A 22,059-nucleotide genomic window follows, 5' to 3' on the forward strand; every position below is an offset into this window, starting at 1 on the left:
AAAGTCTGTTATTTGGAAGTGACGGTGAATCATAACTGCAATTGCATGGGTACATGGCAACCCGTTGTTCCTCCACACTCTACACCTCTACAAGGGCATCTAGATCTACAACGTGAGTCATCTCCTAACGGATATCATATTTTCTGCCTGCTACCCATATAACAGTATGCAGGAACCTAAACTTTTCAAAAATTCATCTATGATGTCTTGTGCTTTAGGCACTAGCACACCAACGACATTTCAGCTTTCGGTCAATTTCAACCCATTTTTTTACTAACTTTATTCTCTTGCCTTCGTACAATGCGATGAGAGGCTCGTCACGTTCGAAAAAAAAAAAAAACGTTAGAAGAACACGTTGAAAAACAAAGAACGTTACAATGAAACTGATTTGCAGTCCCTTATCGGCTGGCATAGGGATATTGTCAAAGCTTTGAAAATTGTTTCGTGTAAGATTCAAATTCTTGAAACTTCACATCGTTGTTCATGTCACTGTCACAGTACTATTCACATAAATGTTCGTGCTATTATTCATGTCACTGTTCACGCTACCGTTGTTGCTCTCCAAGCCAAACCCCTTTCTATACTCTCAGTTAATTTATATCTAGATTTTTTATCCTCTATAGACCTCTTATTCCCCCTTTTTTTAGATCGCCATTACACAATCATTGAGTTCTAGTTCTTTTTAATCTCAAATCCTCAATATGTCTGGAAAAGGGCTGTTGTTCGCTTCATAAGAGGCCTATTTTGATGGATCCACTAGGCCACCATTAGAACATTCTTTAAGCAAACACAAATTTCAGATCAAAAGAAAGAGATCACCGCAGTGTCTAACCGCCATAAGAAGACTGGCTCATTAAAGAATCAAAATCTTATTGGCTAGATTAATTCAACCTTGCCTGAAGAAATATTGGTTTAATTGGTGAATCTCCCAAGTACATACGATCTTTGGACAGCCCTCAATAAGTCCTACTCTCGAGAATTAGAGGCTCGCGTTATGCAATTAAAATCTGAAATTTAATATTGTAAGAAGGGAAAGATGTCAGTTTCTAAATTTGATAATAAGATAAAAGGAATATACGATCAACTCGCAATTATTCAACAACCAGTTGAAGATAAAGACAAGGTGTGAAATGTATTACGAGGGTCGGGTGAAGACTAGAACTTTTCTCACTTCTTTGATGAAAATGATTTCTCCTTCCTTTGCTAACCTTCGACCATGCGCAACTGGATGAGACTTTGTCTTTTTTTGGAAAGAGGCACAAAACTCGTCACCAAGTAGCGAGAACCACAATGTCCTTATCACTAAGGACAGCAATATTGCACAGAATTCCAATAATTTTTGGGGAAATAACAAAGATCGTGGAAGGTGGCAAAATGAGCACGGTGGTAGAAACTTTTATGGTGTTGGTCGAGGTCTTTTGAAAGACTCATCGGTCAAATTCGTTCGGTCAAATATGTAGAAGAGGAGGATATTCAGCCTGTAATTGTTTTAACAGACACATGAATGACAATGAAATTAATTGAGGAGAAAATCAAATTATTGCCTTGGCCAATACCGAGAATACATATGTTGTTGGATTTGGTGCTATCCAAAATCACCCACATAAAGAAATCTAATATTATGTGGGATTGAAATTGATATTGATACGTTTCTTAAAGGAAATAGAAATCCAAAATGATTGGGACTCTCAGATATATCTTTTGGTTTTTGAGATATAGGTAACATGTATGGAACGTTTTCTATTTAATATGGATTTCTAATCTTATATATATGAGTTGAAAGTGTAAAGAATTGGTGTGCCCTATTTAGGTCACCATATGGGAAAAGTAGTTTCCTCTAGAGAGAGGGGAGAGCAGAGCCTCATGTGCATGAGATGAGAGAAGATAGCTTCCTATGGAGAGAAACAGATTTCAATTTGTCATGTCTGTGGATGTAGCCCTCTTAGGGTGAACCACGTAAATCTTTGTGTTTTTATGGTGTGTGTGTTTCATATTTTATTTCTGGTACTTTACTTGCCAAAATCAACCCATTGAGTTTAGAGCTTTTGCGCACAAGTGGTATCAAAGCTTGGGGTTGTCGGTATGGTCGTTAAGGTTTCGAATGCAAGTTTGAGGCGGAGAAATTTAATAAAAAACACTATTTTTCAACAAGAATGATGAATAAATTTATGTGGCAAAAGATGAAGCATTTATGAAGTTATCCAATGGATGCTGGCATGGTGAGCAGGTGATTTTGATCAAGGTGGAGATCGTTGGATTTGGTGCTATCTAAAATCACACGCATAAGGAAATCCCATATTGTATGGGATTGAGATTGATATTGATAAGTTTCCTAAAAAAAATAAAAATCTAAAAATATTAAGACTCTTGGATATATATCTTGGTTTTTGAGATATATGTAAAATGTATGTAAAGTTTCTTATTTAATGTGGATTCATAATCTTATATATATATGAGATGACAGTGCAGAGAATTGGTTTGTCCTATTTGGATCACCATATGGGAAAGATAGTTTCTTTTAGAGAGAGAGGAGGGCAGGGCCTCATGTGCGTTAGATGCAAGGTTTCCTCTTAGAGAGAAGAGAGCTTTCTACGGAGAGAAATATTGATATAGTGGATTTCGATTTTTCATGCCCGTGGATGTAGTCCTCTTAGGGTGAACCACGTAAATCTTTGTGTTCTTGTGGTGTATATGTTTCATGTTTTATTTCTTGTACTTTATTTGTCAAAAATCAACCCAACAGATTTAGAGCTTCCGATGAAATATTTCTATGGAATCTCTTCCCATTACTTCTACTTATGGAGCATAGATTGTGCATAGTGAGGCTGTCAACCATGTTCTGAAGATCCTGGTATGTTGTTTTATTGATTCTTTTATGGATAGCGATTTAATTATAATTCGTAATTGGTCCTCCCACGACTTAACACATGTAGGTCATGTCTTGAGCCTTCTTTTGGTCTTATTCTTGAATCATGTTTTTCTTGTTCTGAACCTTAAATACAATCTTATTTAAGTTTCCCAACTAGCATATGATAATATTGGGTTTTTGTGGCCATTTAAAGGCCTTAAGAGAACATATAAAATGCTGACTATAGTGATGTGATAACTCCAATGGGAATACGGCATGGTGAGACACATTGATTACTATCCAATGGGACCAAAGGAGGCATTATGATTCTAAAACTCACTTGGGCTTGACGAGCTAGGTTTGGATTGATGTCTAAACCCTAGTAGCCCAAGGCATGAAGCATAATCGTGAAGGGTTTATATGGTTATCCATTGATAAGGTGGTAGAGATGCCCATGATAGTTGGCCAAGGGATGAGCCCTATATGTGACTAGTAGGCCTGAGGGTATAAAGGCCAAGTCCTCATTGTTACCATTATACAGCATGTATATATGATAGTCATCTTAGAAAATAAATACATGTTGGGTTGTGACGTATACATGTGTCAAAGAGATACCTCTGCACTATTGTATCTAGAGGGACAAAGCTTGTCCTCAGTTAGAGATATGTAAGTCATAGACTAGAACCATATTCTCTTCATTTATTGGCTGACTTTGATGGACCAATCATAAAACCTGCGATGGGCTATGAGGCATGGGTTCAGTTTGGTTGGTTTGAGAAGATGATTATAGATCACGGTTGCTAGTATAGATGGAGTGTCTTAGTTAATTCGCATGTTCCCTGAATCCAATTTCCTTCAAATTTTATATAAACATGTTTTGTTTGAATTATGGAATATTAAAATGAATTTTTAAAATGCTATGTATATTCTCAAAAATATTTTTTAGATAGCTAAAAATCAATTTTTATTAGATTTTTATAATTCTAAAAATAATTCATTTATTTTAAAATTGTTTTGAGGGTGTGAGAGCCCATTTGGGATAGGGGCCTACAAGTTGGAGCCCACTTTGGTGGGGCCATCACAGATCCCACTTAGGGATCCACACCACTTTCTCTTGTTTCTCCCTATGTGAGGTTGACTCATTAAAAATAATTGACCAAAATAGCCTTAAATATTTCAAAGTACTTTGATGAGTTTATTTTTTATAAATTATTTTTTTTCCAAGTGCGACTATTTTTCAAGAGTAGATGCTCTAAATTTCATTTAATTTAAATTCGTACAAAAATATATATATTCATGACCATCACATAGGCCCAAAATTCAATCTAGGCCAAGCTTATACTATTCCATCAGCCCTTGAGGTGACAGGATTTTTTTCCATATATATAACCCTGCTTTTATTTTATTTCATTTATTTTTAATAGTTTTTCTAAATCACAAGTCACCGATCCAAAAACAATCCAAATCGCCAGTGATCCAACATTAATTTGTGGGTGAACAATCTGCCCCAATGATCGGGGTTTTGAAGCACTACTCATGACCTTTGGAGGACCATGCACCCTTGTACAACGAATGGAGCAGAACTCAAAAGCATTGAACACGTTAAACACCACTAAACCAACCACCAAAACATACCTGAAGCAGGACAAGTTGAGAATGAAACGGTAAAAACCTCAAAGAAAGTTCTTACCATTTTCAGCCTCAAGGAATTAAACTTTGGGGAGCATTTTGGTGGTTGGTTTATAAGGGTGGTGACAATCATTTTGGTCGTTGGTTTAGAAGGCTGATAATAGTCACAGAAGGTGTCACAGAAGGTGTTGAACTTAATAAAGGTTTTTAACCATTTTAACCTTTAAGAGTAGGTTTTTACCTTCAATTACTATTGAAGGTTTTTACCATTCTCAGCCTCGAGGAATTTATTTTTTGAAAGGACTTTATGATATATAGGTGCGGTTAAACTACATAGGGAGACTTGTACTACAAAACCTTGGGCAATTAAAGACGGACACGGTTTCTATGCATGCAGCCCGCATATTGTAGAAAAAATGCAGGCTTGGGAATAAATATGTTTTTTAAATATCATTTGATCATAATTTTTAGAGAATATTTAATGGAGATCGTGAATATATAAATAAAAAAAACAAAATGAATGCTAGAAATAATAATTATATCAAAAAAACATTTGGACCGTTAATTACAAATGTTTTTAGATGGACCACCTATTTGTATCCATCTTTAATATTGATGCTTTATACCTCTTGACTGCATATTGTAGAAATGCGATCCAACTTGCATGAAACAATTTTCCATTAAAGACTGCTCACAATGTGTGTGCATGAGAGAGAAGGTGAGTACAACAAAACCCAAGGCAATCACAAGACTATGCTGTGTGTCTACATTATCACATGTCCAACACCATTAAGCATGTAACAATTTGATAAATAGCTGATTCTTGAAAGGAGAAAGAATAGGAGAAAATCAGATATCACAGTTATTGTTGCACACGGAGTGGATGACCTTTTAAATTTCAGTGACCACGTGAACATGAATAACCAAAAAGAAAGAAAATCCAAAAAATATGAATAAACTAGAAAGAAAAAGTTATTTCACGGTAATCCTTTGAATCCACACAAAGTGAATATATTCAAAAACCAAAAAGAAAGGAACAGAGCCAAAGAAAAGGAAAAGAAAACAGGCTTTTGTTTTATGAAGCCAACAAAGAAGAAGAGAACAAAAGGAAAAGGATCTTTTGAATATTGATACACAGAAGCCTTGTCATATGTAGATGATCACTGTCTAAAAAGAATCTGCATAAGAGAAACACAAGAATGAGACATCACAACCATCTCAAGAAGACCAGCAAAACATATAAAGAAAGAAGGTGGACATACATCTTTTTAGAGGGCATTAAGCTAAAACCCACTTGAAACTGGATAAAGCAAACTCTTGTGCTCGCATGGTTAGTAGCAATCACCGATATCTGCCATTAAGATAGTGATACAGCATTAGCAAATGACTACAATGGCAAGCTTAATTTATGTACATATTTTTATTGAATAAAATACAATTAAATTGGGTGCAAATTCATGCTTACCAAGACCACCATCATCAACATCATCCAAATAATCTTCGTCATCATCAAACCCAAAGTTCTGCAAACATAACCCAAGAAAATAAACATCGCTACTAAACAAAAAGTTTAAGAACAAATAAGAATGACTTCATAAAAACATGAAGATAACAAACACGAATCTGCATGACAGCAAAGAGTTTTTATGAGAAAATAGAACTGCACTCAAGTGGGATCAGGCACCCAACCCTAAAACCCAGTCATTCCTGAATATGTGTCGTACAGCCCCTTACCTTCAATCTCATTGTTCTTTTTTTCTTTTTCTTTTTTTCTTTTTTTGGTATGTGTGTGTGTAGGTTACAAATCAATGGTTCTTTGATGCATGATACAATGGCCCATCTTTCAATTTGTGGATTGCTTTGTGAAAAGGATAGATTTATGCATCCATCTCTCACTATCAACATGATGAGAAAAAACCTCTCTGTGGACATAAATAATGAATTCTACAAGACTCTGTTGCCTGACTTTATGTTGAAGGTAGTCAGTCAATTCAATTTGTTAACTAAGAAAGACTAAAATATAGTTTGAAACAGGCCCAATGTGCTTGTGGATTTGAACAAGTGTACAGCCCATGTATGTAGTGATTTGACAGTTAGGTCCCCATCTGTTCCTCTAGTACTAAAAATACATGATTCGAGTACTGCTCCTAAATATATGGGTCGAGTGCTGCTCCTTGGGTTGTCTAAGTTGATCATGTTGTTGTTATCAGAGATAATGGTGAGGCAATCTCAAGCATGATCACTTGCATAAGAGACCATTTGAAATAATTGATCGAGGTAGAGCTGAACTACTTTATTCGCACTGAAATTGAATTATCTGATCCTGAAACTCTCTTCCCCAAAGTATATATTTGTTTCCTCAGATCGACCTCTCACAAAATAAATATGCTTTGAACACATCCAATATTGGAATGTTGAGATGTAATCCATGTGACTACCCTATCGAGCAGCACACGGGTTAACTGGCGAGTCCCACAGCAGTATAGAGGACACCACAAACTTGTAGGAAGGTTAATCTGATTGATTATTTACATCCACGAGCATTGGAGTGGGGAGTTAATTCACATAAAAGTAAACGAGCGTAAAGGTGAGGTGTACAAAATTCTGCATAACATTCAGCCTTATCCTCAGAAAGGAAATATATTGAATATCAAACAGAATAATAGTTGTTAATGCATATTTATAGAAAACTAAATAATTTCTGGGTAATACAATTAGTTACTGCATAATCATAGAAATGATTAAACTTCATTAAAAAGTAACAAATAATCAGCAGTCTCCATAGCCAAAGCATAAGTAGAACAAGTGTACAGCCCATGTGAATCACAGACACAACTGACCAGAAGTTAGTGGGGGTGTGTGTGTGTGTGTGTGTGTGTGTGAGAGAGAGAGAGAGAGAGAAGAGAGGGCAGGAAGTGGGGGAACAACTAGACATGTTCTAATTGCAATGTTCAAGGCATTCACAATTCTTTTACGTGGGAAATCAGGAAAAATGCAAGCTCATGTCTTCACAAAATTAAAATTCGCTGCTGGACGATGAAAGCAGTATTTCACACCTTATAAAGAGAGAAATTGGGAATTTTCTTGATCATACCACACCATGTGATCAACATAATTCCAGTAGCAGATATTCTAACAATTCTAACAACAAAAGAAGTTACAGAAATATGCAGGAATGCTAAGGCATCCAAGGAAACTAATGCTCAGACAATGTGAAAATAACCTCACTTGGATAAGTTCATGGAATAATCACCAATTGATAAGACAAACGGCTCAGTTTATGTAGAAAACCACCTTACAGAATTTTTGTTTGCATGAAAACGCAGTATTACATCTTCTTACATAGATTTCAGTTGGAATTCTCCCATTCTCACTTGGACCCCATCTCCTGAACTTACCCTAATCCACTTGGAACTCCCAAGAAACCAAATTAGTACATGACTCTAGTACAGTTGTACATTAAATGGGACTGACTTCGATTTAAATAAATACAACACCAATCAGGATTAATTTCAAGAGGTCTCCTAATACTGCTGCACCTAAGATTCAGGATATTCAAATTTAAATAATAACAATAATAATAATGAGTTATCCGGACATATTTAGGTACATGTTGCTAATTTGATAAGCCCATGGACCTGAAGACCACAATACTCAAAGGGTCATTAAAGAGTAGTAAATTAGATTAATCACAATTTTTTGGAATGTAAGTTGGGAGTGGTGAGAAGAGAACTCTAGACATCATGTTACGGCACCCGCCACCTTGTATTACATGGATACCAACACAGGCGCCAGTATCCAGTACGTGTTGTGATATCTAGTACATGAGGCCAAAAGCATGCCCTTACAATTCCTATTTATAAATTATTTATTCTATATGAATATATAAAAAAATCAGACATTAGAAAAATTATGAATACACCAAAAAATTGCGATGTTTTGAAATTTTGTACAAGCATATTCTATATGAAAATTTGTTTAATAAAAAATTATTTATCGCAATATTTGGTTAATAAAATGCTGTTTTACATGAGCTATAAAATGTAAATGGATTTTCATGACATTAGGTCCACGATCTGGCTTTTTAAGCCAAATGATGTGATCACACTAGTGATACATGCATAGGTAAGTCTAGGTCCCTGCTCTCTCTCTCTCTCTCTCTCTACATTAAGGTTGCAAAATATTAGTTGAAAGTTAGTTTTGGTCCTTGGCATGTGTACCAAGAGATAAGGTAGAGAGAGAGCAGAGAGACAAAATCTATTGTGTCATCATCCATAAATTGTATGCATAAAAAGCTTGCAGGCATTTTCTTGGTCATGCATTAAAGAGGTGTATGCATAAACGTTATTAGGTCCATTAAATTGCATGTAAAGTGGTTTGACTTTGTACGTCACTAGCATAAAGTATTTTGTCTAAATCTATAAAAATTTCCCATTTATATATCGTATGTGGAATAAGGCCCAACTCTACCATCGCCGGTCCCAAGCCTAGAGATGAGGGTTGTATTAGGCTAGCAGCCATCAGAAAAAAAAATTCCACTGTTACATGAATCCTGATCCAATGTTACATGTTCGTGCAAAGGTGTTCCCTGTAAGGATGCATTGTACCTGCACCCTGGTGTAGTAAAAAATGAACAAGGATTACCTAGGGTATTCTGAGACTCCGCAACGACACATGGTTGGGTGAGGATAGATAATAAGATTTATCTACCCATATGGAATGTAGAAACTCTATCAGGTAAGAGTATGGAGTTAGTGGATACAATGAGACGAAGGAGAGTGAACACAACGTGTTTATAGGAAACTAAGTGGAAAGGAGCAAAAGCTAAGCAAATTGATGGTTATAAAATTTGGTATATGGGAAAGAATATTAATAGAAATGGCATATATATATATATATATATATATATATATATATATATATATATATATATATATATATATATATATATATATAACGATAGACAAAGATTTAAAGGATAAACTAGTATATATTAAAAGAGTAGGTGATAGGCTCTTATTAATTAAACTTGTGTTAAGAGAGGAGATAATGAACATAATTAGTACATATGCGCCACATGTCGGATTAGAAAATAGAATTAAACTCGGAGGACATAAATGGACTGGTCCAAGGAATACCAAATGGAGAGGACATTTTTAAGAGGGGACTCAAATGGTCATGTGGGAAAGATAGTGGATGCTAGTGTTTCAAAAGCGGCCTGCCCAGCGCCTGGGCAGCCGCCAGGAGGTTCTGGGGGCCTAGAGTATCGCCCAGGCCTAGGCGCCCAAAAAAAACGGATATCCCTGGGCGCCGGCAACCCACCTAGATGGCTGCCCAGGGGCGGAAATGCCCGTCATTGAGGGCATTTTTGGGTCATTTTTTTAATACTAAAGATCCGACATTGTGGGTTTTAGGTTTATTTGAAACCTAAAACCCATTAAAGCCTATTTTAGAGGGAGGAAAACCCCAAAAAAAAAAAATTTCTACTGGGCCGCCCAAGTTCTGGGCGCCCGCCTAGGCGCTTGGCTGCTTGGACCCCCCCCCTCCCCCCTCCTCCCCCGACCTCCTAGGTGCCCGCCTAGCGCTTTTTGAAACATTGGTGGATGCTACAAAAGAGCACATGTAGGATATGGATTTGGGAAAAGTAATGAGGTGAGTGATGGTCTTCATGATTTTGTTATGGCTTACAAATGAACAATACCGAACCTACTTTAGAAAGCAAGATAAACATTTAAAAACTTACAAAAGTGAATCATACAGATAGACTTTTTTCTAGTAAAGAAGACATAACGCATTATGTAAAGACTGTAAGGCTATCCTAGGAGAGAGTTTGACCGTACAAGATAGGCTTATATGTTTGTATTAAGAGATAGAAGAGAAGGACTGAGGAGTGACATTAATGGGTGCCCAAGAACTAGGTGGTGGAACTTAAAAGGGAAAAATAGACTTACCTAGGTATAAATTGACGAAAAAAGGAAAATAGAAATATGAGGACGAAATTAATGTTACGTAGAATGAGATGGCTATCTGGATTAAGAAAGTGGCAACTATGTTTTTAAGAGAATCTGGAGGGAAAATATTTTTAGATAAGGAAACTTCGTGGTGGAATGATAGGGTTCAAAAGGCTATTAGCAAAAATGATAATGTTACAAAGCTTGGCAAGGATATAGAAATTATCAGAATTTAGAAGAATATAAAAATGATGAGAAACGCTAAGAAAACAGTAAAGTTATGCCTAAGGCATATAATGATCAATACAATAAATTGGGTACGGCACAAGAAGGTGAAAAAGATGCCACCAAACAAGCAAAAATGAGAAGACGAAGTATAGAGTAAATCATGTTAAAACATTAATAGTGAGGATCAGAGAGTGTTGATGAAGGATGATGTGGTCAACAAAAGGTGGAGAATCTATTTTTAGAAACTTTTAAATGACGAACACTCTGAGAGCTCAGTGTTAGGAGGAACCATTGACATAAATAAAGTCGGAGGTCATAATACTTATATAGGATTAGGATATCTGAACTGCCAGAAGTTTTGAGAAAGATGAAGATATGAAAGGCTTTAGTACCAGATGGTCTACCAATAGACATTTGGAAGTGCATGAGAGAGAATGGCATATTCTGGTTGACCAAGTTGTTCAACAAGATTTTGAGAACAAAGAAAATGTTAGATGAATGGAGGAAAAGCACTTTGATATCTATTTGTAAGAACAAATGAGACATAGAGTTGTACGAACTGTCGAAGGATCAAACTTTTGAGCCATACTATGAAACTATATGAGAGTCAGTGAGCAACGACGAAGACATGAAATGAGTGCATCAAAAAATCAGTTCATATTTATGCCGGGGAGATCAACCATTGAGGCTATTTTCCTAACTAGGCAATTGATTGATAAGTTTAAGTAAATGAGAAAAAACCTCCACATGGTCTTCATTGATTTAGAGAGCATATGATGAGGTTCTAAAGAGTACTTGGTGGGCACTGGAAAATAAAGGAGTCTCAAGAGGATATATTGACATGGTTAGGGATATGTTTGAAGGAGAGTTAATTAATGCGATGACAACTAGTGGAGAGACAAGTAAGTTTTCAATGATAGTAGGCCAATATCAGAGGTCAGCTTTGAGCTCATATCTCTTTGCCTTGGTTAAGGACGAGTTAACTAGGCATCTATAAGATGAGATCTCGTGATGCATGTGTTCTATGGATAACTAAGTTTTGATTGATGAGACTAAAGAAATCGTAAATGCAAAGTTAGAACTTGGAGGGATGCTTTAGAATCTAAAGGTTTTAAAATTAGCCAAATTGAAAGAATATATGAAATGCAAGTTTAGAAATAATAGGAGCACAAACGAAGAATTAGTTAAGATCGATGGCTAAGAAGTACTTTAATAGATTATTTTCGATATCTTGGATCAATTATCCATGAGAAGAAGAGAATGAAGAAGATATTGCTCATAGAATTAGAGTTGGGTAGACGTAATGGAGATGTGCTTTTGGAGTCTTATGTGGTCATCACACCAATTCACCTGATGGGGATGGTCACAACATATACATAAAATGAGCATAGCTGAGATAAGGATATTGAGATGGATAAGTGACAAGACAAGGATAGAATTTAAAATAAATACATTTGAAGGAACTTCAAGGTTGCTCCAATAGGCGATAAATGAGGGAAAGTAAACTTAAGTGGTTTGGTCATGTGTAGATCCATAGAACAACACCAGTTCGAAAGGGTGATTTTGTTTAAGTAAAAGGCTCTAAAAGGGCAAGGGAAAGGCCTTAAATAATATAGTTGGAAGTGGTTAGAAAAAATATAGTAACTTATGGTCAGATTGAGGATGGGGGATATGGGTTTGGGGAAAGAAATGAGGTGGGTGAGACTATTCTAGATTTGCAATGGCCTACGACATAGCAACAGCAAACACTTTTTAAAAAGAGGGATGAACATTTAATAACTTATAAAAGTGGATCACATAAAAGTCAGATAGTTTTTTTTGTTAGTTAAGAAGATAGATCGACCATCATGTAAAGACTGCAAGGTTATCCCAGGAGAGAGACTGACTACCCAACATAGACTCATAGTTATGGACGTCTGCATAAAGACATGGAAGAGAAGGGATAAAAGTAATGGGTGTCCAAGAACTAGGTGGTGCAATTCAAATAATGAGAAAATAGATTTATTTAGGGATAGATTAGTTAAAGAAAGAAAATGGAACTCTGTACATGAGGTTAATGTTATGGGGAATGAGATGGCTGATTATATCAAGAAAGTGGCAAAAGAAGTTTTAGGAGAATCTAAAGGGAAAAAAAATTCCGATAAGCAAACTTGGCGGTGGAGTGATGAGTTTCAGAAGGCCATTACTAAAAAACGATCATGTTATAAAACTGGGCAGTGCAATAGAAACGATCAAAACTTGGAAGAATATAAATATGCTAAGAAAATGGCTAATCAAATAGTAAGTAAAGTTAAACTTAAGGCATATGATAATCTATATAATAAACTGGGAACAAGAGAATATGAAAAAGATGTCTTCAAATTAGCAAAAATGAAAGAAAAAACGTGTAGGGATCTAAACCATATTAAATGCATTAAGAGTGAGGATCAAAGGGTCTTGGTAAAGAATGATAAGGTCAACAAAAGGTGGAGAGCTTATTTTCAAAAATATTAAATGACGAACACAATGGGAACATAACGGTAGAAGGAAATGAATGGTATAAATGAAGGAGGAGGTCATAGATACATTCGTAGGATTAGGATGTCCGAAGTGAAAGAAGCTTTGAAAGGATGAAGATAGGAAAGGCTGTAAGACCAGATGGTATCTCGATAGAGGTTTGGAAGCGCATGGGAGAGATTGGCATTGACTGACTGATGAAGCTATCCAACAAGGTGTTGAGAACAAAAAAAATACCAAATAAATGGAGGATAAGTTTTGTGGTACCCATTTACAAGAACAAATGAGACATACAAAATTGTGCGAACTATCGAGAGATCAATTTATGAGCCATACTGTGAAGCTCTAAGAGAGAGTGATTGAGCGATAACTAAGGCATGAAAAGAGTGTATCTGAAAACCAATTTGGTTTTTATGCTAGGAAGGTCAACAACCGAGGCTATTTTTCTACTTAGGCAATTGACTGAGAAGTTTAGGGCAAAGGTAAAAGCTCTCCACATGATCTTTATTGATCTAGAAAAATCTTATAATAGAGTACCTCGACATTTGATTTGGCTAGTGTTAGAAAAGAAAGGAGTCTCTAGACACTACACCGACTTAGTAAGAGATATGTAAAATGGAGCGCTAACTAGTGTACGAACAACTAGTGGAAAGACAAGTGAGTTTTCAGTGACAATAGGTCTACATCAAAAGTCAGCATTGAGCACGTACCTCATTTTTTTTATGAACGACTTAACTATGCACCTACAGGATGAGGTACCGTAGTACACGTTGTTTGCAGATGACATAGTTTTGAACGATGAGGTCCAAAACGACGTCAATACAAAGTTAAACCTTTGGAGAGATGCCCTAGAATCCAAACGTCTTAAAATAAGTCGGACTAAGACAGAGTATATGAAATGCAAGTTTAGTAGTAATAGGAGTAGAGACAAGGAAGTAGTTAAGGTTGACGGCTAGGAAGTACAGAAAAGACCGCACTTTCAATATCTTGGGTCGATAATCCAAAAAAATTGAGAGATTGAGGAAGATGGCACACATAGAATTAGAGTTGGGTGGGCGAAGTGAAGATATACAACTCGAATTTTATGTGATCGCAGCATACCAATGAAGCTGAAGGGCAAGTTCAATAGGACAGCTGTGAGACCCGCTTTTCTCTATGGGGCAGAATGTTGGTGGACAAAAAACAATATACCCATAGAATGACTGTAACAAAGATGAAGATGTTGAAATGGATGAGCAGCAAGACAAGATGGGATAGAATTTGAAATGAATCCATCCGCGAAAATTTAGGTGTGGCACCAATAGGCAATAAGATGAGAGAGAGTAGACTTAGGTGGGCTGGCAATGTGTGGCACTGACCCAGTACAAAATTTGTTAGAAGGTGTGAGTTAGTTCAAGTGGAAGGATTGAAAAGGACAAGGGGTAGGCCCAAAAGGACGTGGTTGGAAGGAGTTTGAAAAGATATGGGGACTTTTGGGCTCACGAAGGGATCAGGATTCATGCAACCGACCCTAATAAATTAGGAAAGGCTATGATGCTGATGACGATGATGATGATGGTCAGATTGAGGGAATGGCTTTGGATAGAGCAGAATGGTGGAACATAATTCATTAAGTTGACCCCAAGTCCTTCTGATGAGGCTCAGGATCGTGATGTGGTATGAGGGCCGCATGGTTGATCGTACCTTATATTGTTAAGGATGGCTGAGTTTGAGCTAAGCAAAGGTAGGAAATGATCGGACAATTTTTAAAATATAAAACAAATGGAGATGGGGTATTGTTAAAGTCCACACTGTCAATAAAAGCATTGACACGTACTACCAACATTATTAATCCCCTGACATGTACGATCAAGGCGTCCAGGGAATGTTGGCAAGTACCGACACATGTCAACATGCGAAACGCAAAAAGTGAGGTCAGGGTGACATTGCCGCCACCCTGATCACTTTTACCTAGAGCAAGTTCTCAATTACATCAATCAACTTGAAGCTAGGAAATCTGCAAAGCTATTCTTTTGAAGATTAGAGTCAATCTGGTGAAAAATATGTTATAATGAAAACCAAAGTGCATTCACATTGCAACTGATCCATTTTTCCATGATAGAGCATAATATATTTAAGTAGTAATATGTAAAATGTGATCTCCCAATAGGGTTAGGTTTAAGGGTAGTTTCAGTGTTTTTCTTGAGCCCTCATGTATATATTTTGGAATTGTTCCATGAGAAACTATGAGAGTTTCTACAGTCCTCATAGCTTAGCCCTTTTTCAACATGATCAAACACGATAATCAGCAAACATGAAGCCTGGTTCTTGTTCCCATTGTCCTACCATAATTTTCACGCCATCAGTCGGCCAGAGAAACTACCAAGATACTAACAACCAAATTCTGAATAAACTTATCTATTTTTTACCACTGGTCCTGAGCCAAAAAGAATGGCACAGGAAACCCATTGATAGGAACAAGGTTCAAAAAACACGGAGGCAGCTGCCTAGGCGATTTGTAGTCTGGGCCACCTAGGTGCTAAGGCGAGCACCCATAGACAAAGGCAGCCCGATCTTTGGGACAAGAATGAAGTGGCAAACCTAGTGACCCCCGGCTTCACCAAGTCAGTCTCATCTATAAACTTCCTCATCATTGCCAAAACATGGGTGTGGCTATAAATGAAAAATGTTATGGCTCTGGCATTCTTTATTATCTCATGCACCGTTTTCTTTTTACCAATTTTTTCAAGCATGAGATCTATACAGTGAGCTGTGAAAGGCGTCCAAAAAACATGCGCTATCGAAACCTCCAATAATCTAGCAGTTGCCATATTGGTCCTAGTTGCACAACATGTGTCGACCCAACCTCTGCAATGCACTGATCCACAACACCATATATGAAGGTAGCATCATGAATCTTATCGAATGCGTCAAAGGACTTCAAAAAAACAGTTCCCACAAGGCAATTAACTAATAAGTTCATGACATTCTTAGACCTCCTATCAGTCCACATATTTGTCATAATAGTCACCCCACATCTGCCCCAAGCATCCTTGTGGGTCTTCAGGTAGTCAGTTGTTAATTCCACCTCTTTCCTCAACAAATGCCCCTTGAGCTCATAAGGTATAGGAGGCCTATATCATGGGCCAAACTGCCTCACTACCTCTAACATAGCATGAAAGCTCTTTAAACTGACAATGTTAAATGGTAGACCCGCTTCAAAGTACCATCGAGCCACATACTGATTCACCCTTTCTCTATCTTGCTTCTTCAAACGACTCTCTAAAGTACTCTGTACCGGTTCCTTTTCGCGAACCACCGCAACAGGATCGGGAAGCGAGAAGAATGTTTCAAGAGGCCCTCTTGTTCAAGGTCTCTTATGCCCAATGGTGCTTGGTCTACTTATGGAGGCTCCTTCCTCTTCATCTTCATCATCTTCACGCATGCCATGGATGTTTATAGAGGTCCTCATGTCATGACATGTTCTTTCTTCTTTTGGACCTCTTCTATGTTATCCAACATCTCTTTCCTGACATCTACAAGGACTTGAGTATCCACTTAATGTCAGTCAAATGCTTTTTCAATCTATTGATGTTGGCATTGTACACTTTTTTGCAAAACTTGCAAGCTACTTTATCCTTGTCACTAAGGTTAGTACAATATCCATATTTCCAACCCAGATCACTTTGTTTACTTGAAGCCGAGGAAGACATTTCACCTACAACCTTTATCTATCAAGTATCAACTTATCACATAAGCCTAAATATTATACAAAAACAACAAAGTCAAACTTGAAAATATTTACAAGAAGTGAAAATTGTAAATACATTCACAAAAGCAAGATTAATTTACAACTACTAGTCTAAATATTTGAAACTTCAAATTAGTCATCCAAAGAAAATTAGAAAATGGTCATCTAAAAAATTACAAAGAGGAAATGAAATAAAAATAATAATTATATTGACCCTTTAATATATTGAGTTTTTATTAAGCCAAAAAATAAATATAGGCAAATATAGACATCAAAATTGCAATGATATAACACAAAGTCAAAAAAACATATTACACACGCAATTATTTAATAAACATTAAGCAATTGTCAAACTAATAAAAAAATTAAGGGGAGAAAATTTATGGTTTGTGAATCATACAAGTAAATTCATGTAAAAAACAAAACAAAAAAAAACAAAGAAAAAAACAATATTCATTCGGTTTGGGGGCAATGGACTTTTTTATTGAATTGTTTTCCCAAAGGCCCAAATTACATATCAAAATGGGAACATAATAATCCAAATAGTCAATAACATATCAAATATATATCACAAATTATCACAAAAATAATATATAAATAGCAAAAATAACATCATTAGACATTGTGCAAGAAAAATACATAACCTAATAAAAAATACCGAAATATATCAACCTTCTTGAAGTGGAATCGATATCGGGCCAAACCAAAATGTTTGGGTTGCCAAATCTCCGCTTTTACAACCACTATAAGCCTCAAAAAGATTGGGGTGATTTTACTCATTGGCCGAGTGCCATTTTCCACCATTAGGCGAGGCGGCGCTTAGGCGCCTGCCTTTTACACAGCCTAGGCGGGCGCCTAGATGGACCTGCCCAGAGCATGCCGCCTTGCCCACGACTAGGCGTTTTTGAAAAAAGGCTGCCTAGGCGGCAAGGCGGCCGAACTTTCATTCATTGGATAGGAGATATCAATATTAACATCAAATCCACAATAATATGAAGAAATAAGCATAACTATATTAATTGAATCAACGAGACGAGCTGCAATGACTACACAATGATTTCCAAAGGCCTACTAGCAAGGTTCTTCTGCAGAATACACACAAGTGATATGGAAAGGCACCATAACATAAAACAACTTTCATAATCCTAATTTCAACAATATCATAAGGGGCCATAATAACAGTTAAAGAAAGGGCTTTTCTCTGTAGTTCATTTGGGACACAGGTAAAACTAAAGGAGACTCTGGAGGTGGACATATAAGCATAAGAGGCATAATAAATAGTTAGTGTTATTACCAAACCGATGGCTAACAATGGCTCTTTCAAAAGAAAACAGAGCACACTCTTAGACAAACTTTTGCTGAACACCTCGTTCGAGGGATCAAAAAGCTCTATCAATAATAATGATGAGGTAGGTGGATTCTTTATTTAGACCAATTGGTATCTAATTTCATTCCTTGCCAATAATCCCAAATCATTTAGGGGAATCCACCCGCGCATAAACCTAAATTTTTCAATGTACACTATAACCGAATGGACCATGGAAAACCATCATTATTTGTTTTTGAAGTGTTAATGGTGGGGATGGAGCCTAGGACATCATATTGAGACACCTGCTCCCCTAACCATCAATGCCCCAACCCCTCATGGAAAACCAGGACTCATTGGATCATCCATGTCAACTGAGATGATGTACCCAATGACAAGCCCCAACCTCTCTCCATCACTGTCCTTCATTTCAATAGATGATGATGACCCAGTGGACAAACGTATTTTCATAACCAAATGGAATATCATATCCTTCCCCAATTTTTTAGGAGAGGAGCTACACATCTACAAAGTGCCATTTTTCAAATCTGAAGGAACATAGCTAAGAAAAGTAAAACTACATTTTCTTTAAAAAAAAAAAAAAAGTGACCACAAAGAATGATAATAATAACAGAAACACTCACCAATTCAGAATTCATACCTAACTGAGAATTAATTAACAATGTCTCCATCTACTACAATAGGATTACAAATTTCAGAGGAATCAAAAGCAACAAAGATAAGGCACAAATCATATAGAGAAAGACTGCAAAGACATAGCGGATGTAAATCACTAAGACAGTAACCATTGATTTATTTTATGTAATTGTTCATTGCTCAAGTTCAGAGATAAAACTCATAAATAAATAAATAAACCAAGGATTAAAACCTCATGATAATCATCTTCGCCAATTTCTTCTTCCTCCTCTTCGTTTTCTTCATTTCCTTCATCTTCATCCTCATCTTCTTTCTTTTCCTTTTCAGGCTTCCCATCTTTCACCTGAGTAGCCAAGAATTTGTTATCAACAGATCACTCATCAGAACAACGAAGAAACATACTAAAAACGCCACAGTTGTTTGAGATATGTGATAATCATAATTCCACACTTGTTAGAGATATGTGATAAACATTAATAAAGACAGTTGGAGCAGTTCAAAACTACCATTGAATTAAAGAACTCATACATAGTAAAAAAAATCAAGATACAGATTGCCCATAAAACTTTCTGAATTCATTACACAATTTGATATTCAATAAAAGTCCATGGATGCTAGTCTAGCAATGTGAGGTATAGATAGATCTAAAAGAGAGAAGACAAATAGATAACCAGAGGAGTTGTAGTATGCAACAATTTGCAAGACTTCCTGTACGTTTACTATTTCGAAGTTGAGGGATAAAGAAAGTACTTTTTCTATTTGGAAGTTGAGGGATAAATAAAGAAAGATATTATGAACAGAACCTAAAAATATAGACCAAACATAAACATAAACAGAGAGCTGGGAGAGAATGAAAGCAAATCAAAGGCAAAAAGGTCAGTCCCAACACAGAGGCCCTTTTTGTGAGTGCCTTCACATGCTACTGAGTCACCGCATCACTGGACACCTTAAAAAAAAGCCCTGTGTGATTGGATCTGCCTCATCTTGGCACAGCTAGCACACCCCACCTAGGTCCCGTGTGACCCAAGGGTGAAAATGGTACTCAGATTGAGGGTACTTATAATTTTTTTCCCTTCCAAGGAGGGACAAGGTCGAGAAGTATTCCAACCTCCCAATGTGCTCCTAGCCTCTCTTTTTTCCTCCCTTAAAAGAACATAAGAAATTTTTGTACGTGTATAGTTGGTTCACTTTCAGTCTCTTCAATAACTTAGTCTCCCATCTGTGATTAGGTATTGTGTAATTGACAGTTTGCCCTATAGTTGAGGGATTGTTCAGATCACGAATACTCCTAATATTACCTAAGTGTGGTATATCACTCAGGTGGAAAGCATTTTCGCAATCTTATGGTGGGCTGTACGGCAAAAGAAGAATAATCATATTTTAATTCTAAGTGTACTAGGGGATTATCGCTAAAGGATCAAATCAGGATAGTGAGCAAGGGTGAGAAATGAATTTTGCGGCAACACAACCATGGACTTCAAAAAGTCTTGGAAAGAAATCATACATACCAATCCCCAGAAAAGTAGGGAGTTATCAGAGATGGATGCCTCCAAAGGAAGGAATGGTAAAAACTGCATCTTGATGGAAGGTCGAAGGGGAATCCTGAGCCAGGTGGTGCAGGAGTAATCTGATATCATTTTGGAAAATTTCTAATGAAATACTCAGCACCTTTACATAGATGTGATGCAAATAGGCAGAAGCTTGGTGGGGTTGACAGGGCTAAGGAATCTTTATTCAAGATGGAAGAAATTAGAAATTGAAGGAGATTTTTATAATGTAATCACATGGATTACTCGAAAAGTCAATTACCCCTGGAGATTACCGAGTATCATGGCAGCAATATTTCGCCCTACCAGCAACATTACACTGCCATAGTCCACTTAGGAAGGAAAGCTCACAAACGGCTTGCAAGGAGGAGGGTCTCAAAAACCACTCCTCTAGTATCCTTTTAGTAAAGACATAATGAGATTCCATAATCTAAAAGCCAATTTGGGAAAAGGAAATCACTTGTAAAATGTGATTATCCTAATATGGTAAAGTTAATTTTCAAAAAGAAAAAAAAGACATTTTTCAACATTTTGGATACTAGTGTTTGGCATTTTCAATGTGGCATCTGAATGACTAATGAAATGCCTCATTTCTTATCTGTATAATCATTTAAAGTCACAAACTCTCACACAATGTGAAATGTAATCACTTGTAAAATGTGACTAATCACTTGTAAAATGTGATTATCCTCATATGGTAAAGTTAATTTTCAAAGAGAAAAAAAAGACATTTTTCAACATTTTGGATCCTAATGTTTGGCGTTTCCAATGTGGCATCTGAATGACTAATGAAATGCCTCATTTCTTATCTGTATAATCATTTAAAGTCACAAACTCTCACACAATCATGCTTTAGAAGGCTAATCAGAATTCCTCCCACCATGATATAAGCATTTAGATGTAAAATTCACAAGTTGACACCGGTTTTCTTAAAAAATTAACTATAATAACGATTTTTTTTTTTTTGAAAAAATAAAATCAAATATCTTTAATTTTTGAAAATTTTCTATACTGCCATCTTCCTTGATATCTAGGCGGTCGCCTAGGCACCACCAAGACTACTTTTTGCTGAGTAGTCGCCTAATAATTTCTACTACATTGGTTGGAAAGACAAATCTGCTATGGCCTAACCCATGGATCTACTCTGTGCACGGCCTAGCCGCCTCAGAACATTTCAAGAGTCACCCTGAAAATTGGACATTTTGTGAGCCATCATATAGTGGAAATACTGCAATTCTTAGGATCATCAGAATGGGCCATAAGTCTCCTAAGTATGGTTTGGGCCTCTCATTGCAGCATCCAATAGAATGCAGGGCCAGCAAAGAGCAAACAAGCAGACCACAGATGATCTTTAATCACATGTACCACTCCCAGTATGGGCAATTTGTATTTTGTCAACTATGGAATCCTTCTAGTGTATTTACAAGTATTTCATCAAGAAAATGATAAAATCAAGTGCACAACTTGGGCCAAATTAAAGTCACGAAAGGGACAGATGCAAAAAGAAGCTTAACTATACAACGGGCACTTCAATTAAGTACAGGGAAATAGAAAACAAAAGTGAACATTTAACAAGATCAGGTATGATATTTCCTGCAGCATTGTTTGAATCAATGATTAATAATTTTATGGAACATTGGAACAATAAAGATGTGGTTTGATAAAAC

General features: G+C 36.5%; 1 protein-coding gene across 12 annotated transcripts in view; it reads right to left on the reverse strand.

Annotated features, from left to right (window-relative positions):
• Positions 1-5,407: 5,407 nt before the first annotated feature.
• Positions 5,408-22,059, reverse strand: part of LOC18430780 (uncharacterized) — a 36,420-nt gene continuing 19,768 nt past the window's right edge. For all 12 annotated transcript variants that reach the window (XM_088863561.1, XM_088863566.1, XM_088863568.1 and 9 more), the window contains 4 exons: positions 19,078-19,188; positions 5,943-6,000; positions 5,740-5,828; positions 5,408-5,655 (listed from right to left, as the gene is read on the reverse strand). In XM_088863561.1, coding sequence (XP_088719687.1) covers positions 5,809-5,828; positions 5,943-6,000; positions 19,078-19,188 — 189 coding nt within the window. In that variant the 3' untranslated portion in view covers positions 5,408-5,655; positions 5,740-5,808. The remainder of the gene's footprint in view (positions 5,656-5,739; positions 5,829-5,942; positions 6,001-19,077; positions 19,189-22,059) is intronic.

Source organism: Amborella trichopoda, chromosome 3, assembly GCF_054954075.1.
Source record: "Amborella trichopoda isolate Santa Cruz 75 chromosome 3, AtrichopodaSantaCruz75HAP2 v2.0, whole genome shotgun sequence".
NCBI classification, from domain to species: domain Eukaryota; kingdom Viridiplantae; phylum Streptophyta; class Magnoliopsida; order Amborellales; family Amborellaceae; genus Amborella; species Amborella trichopoda.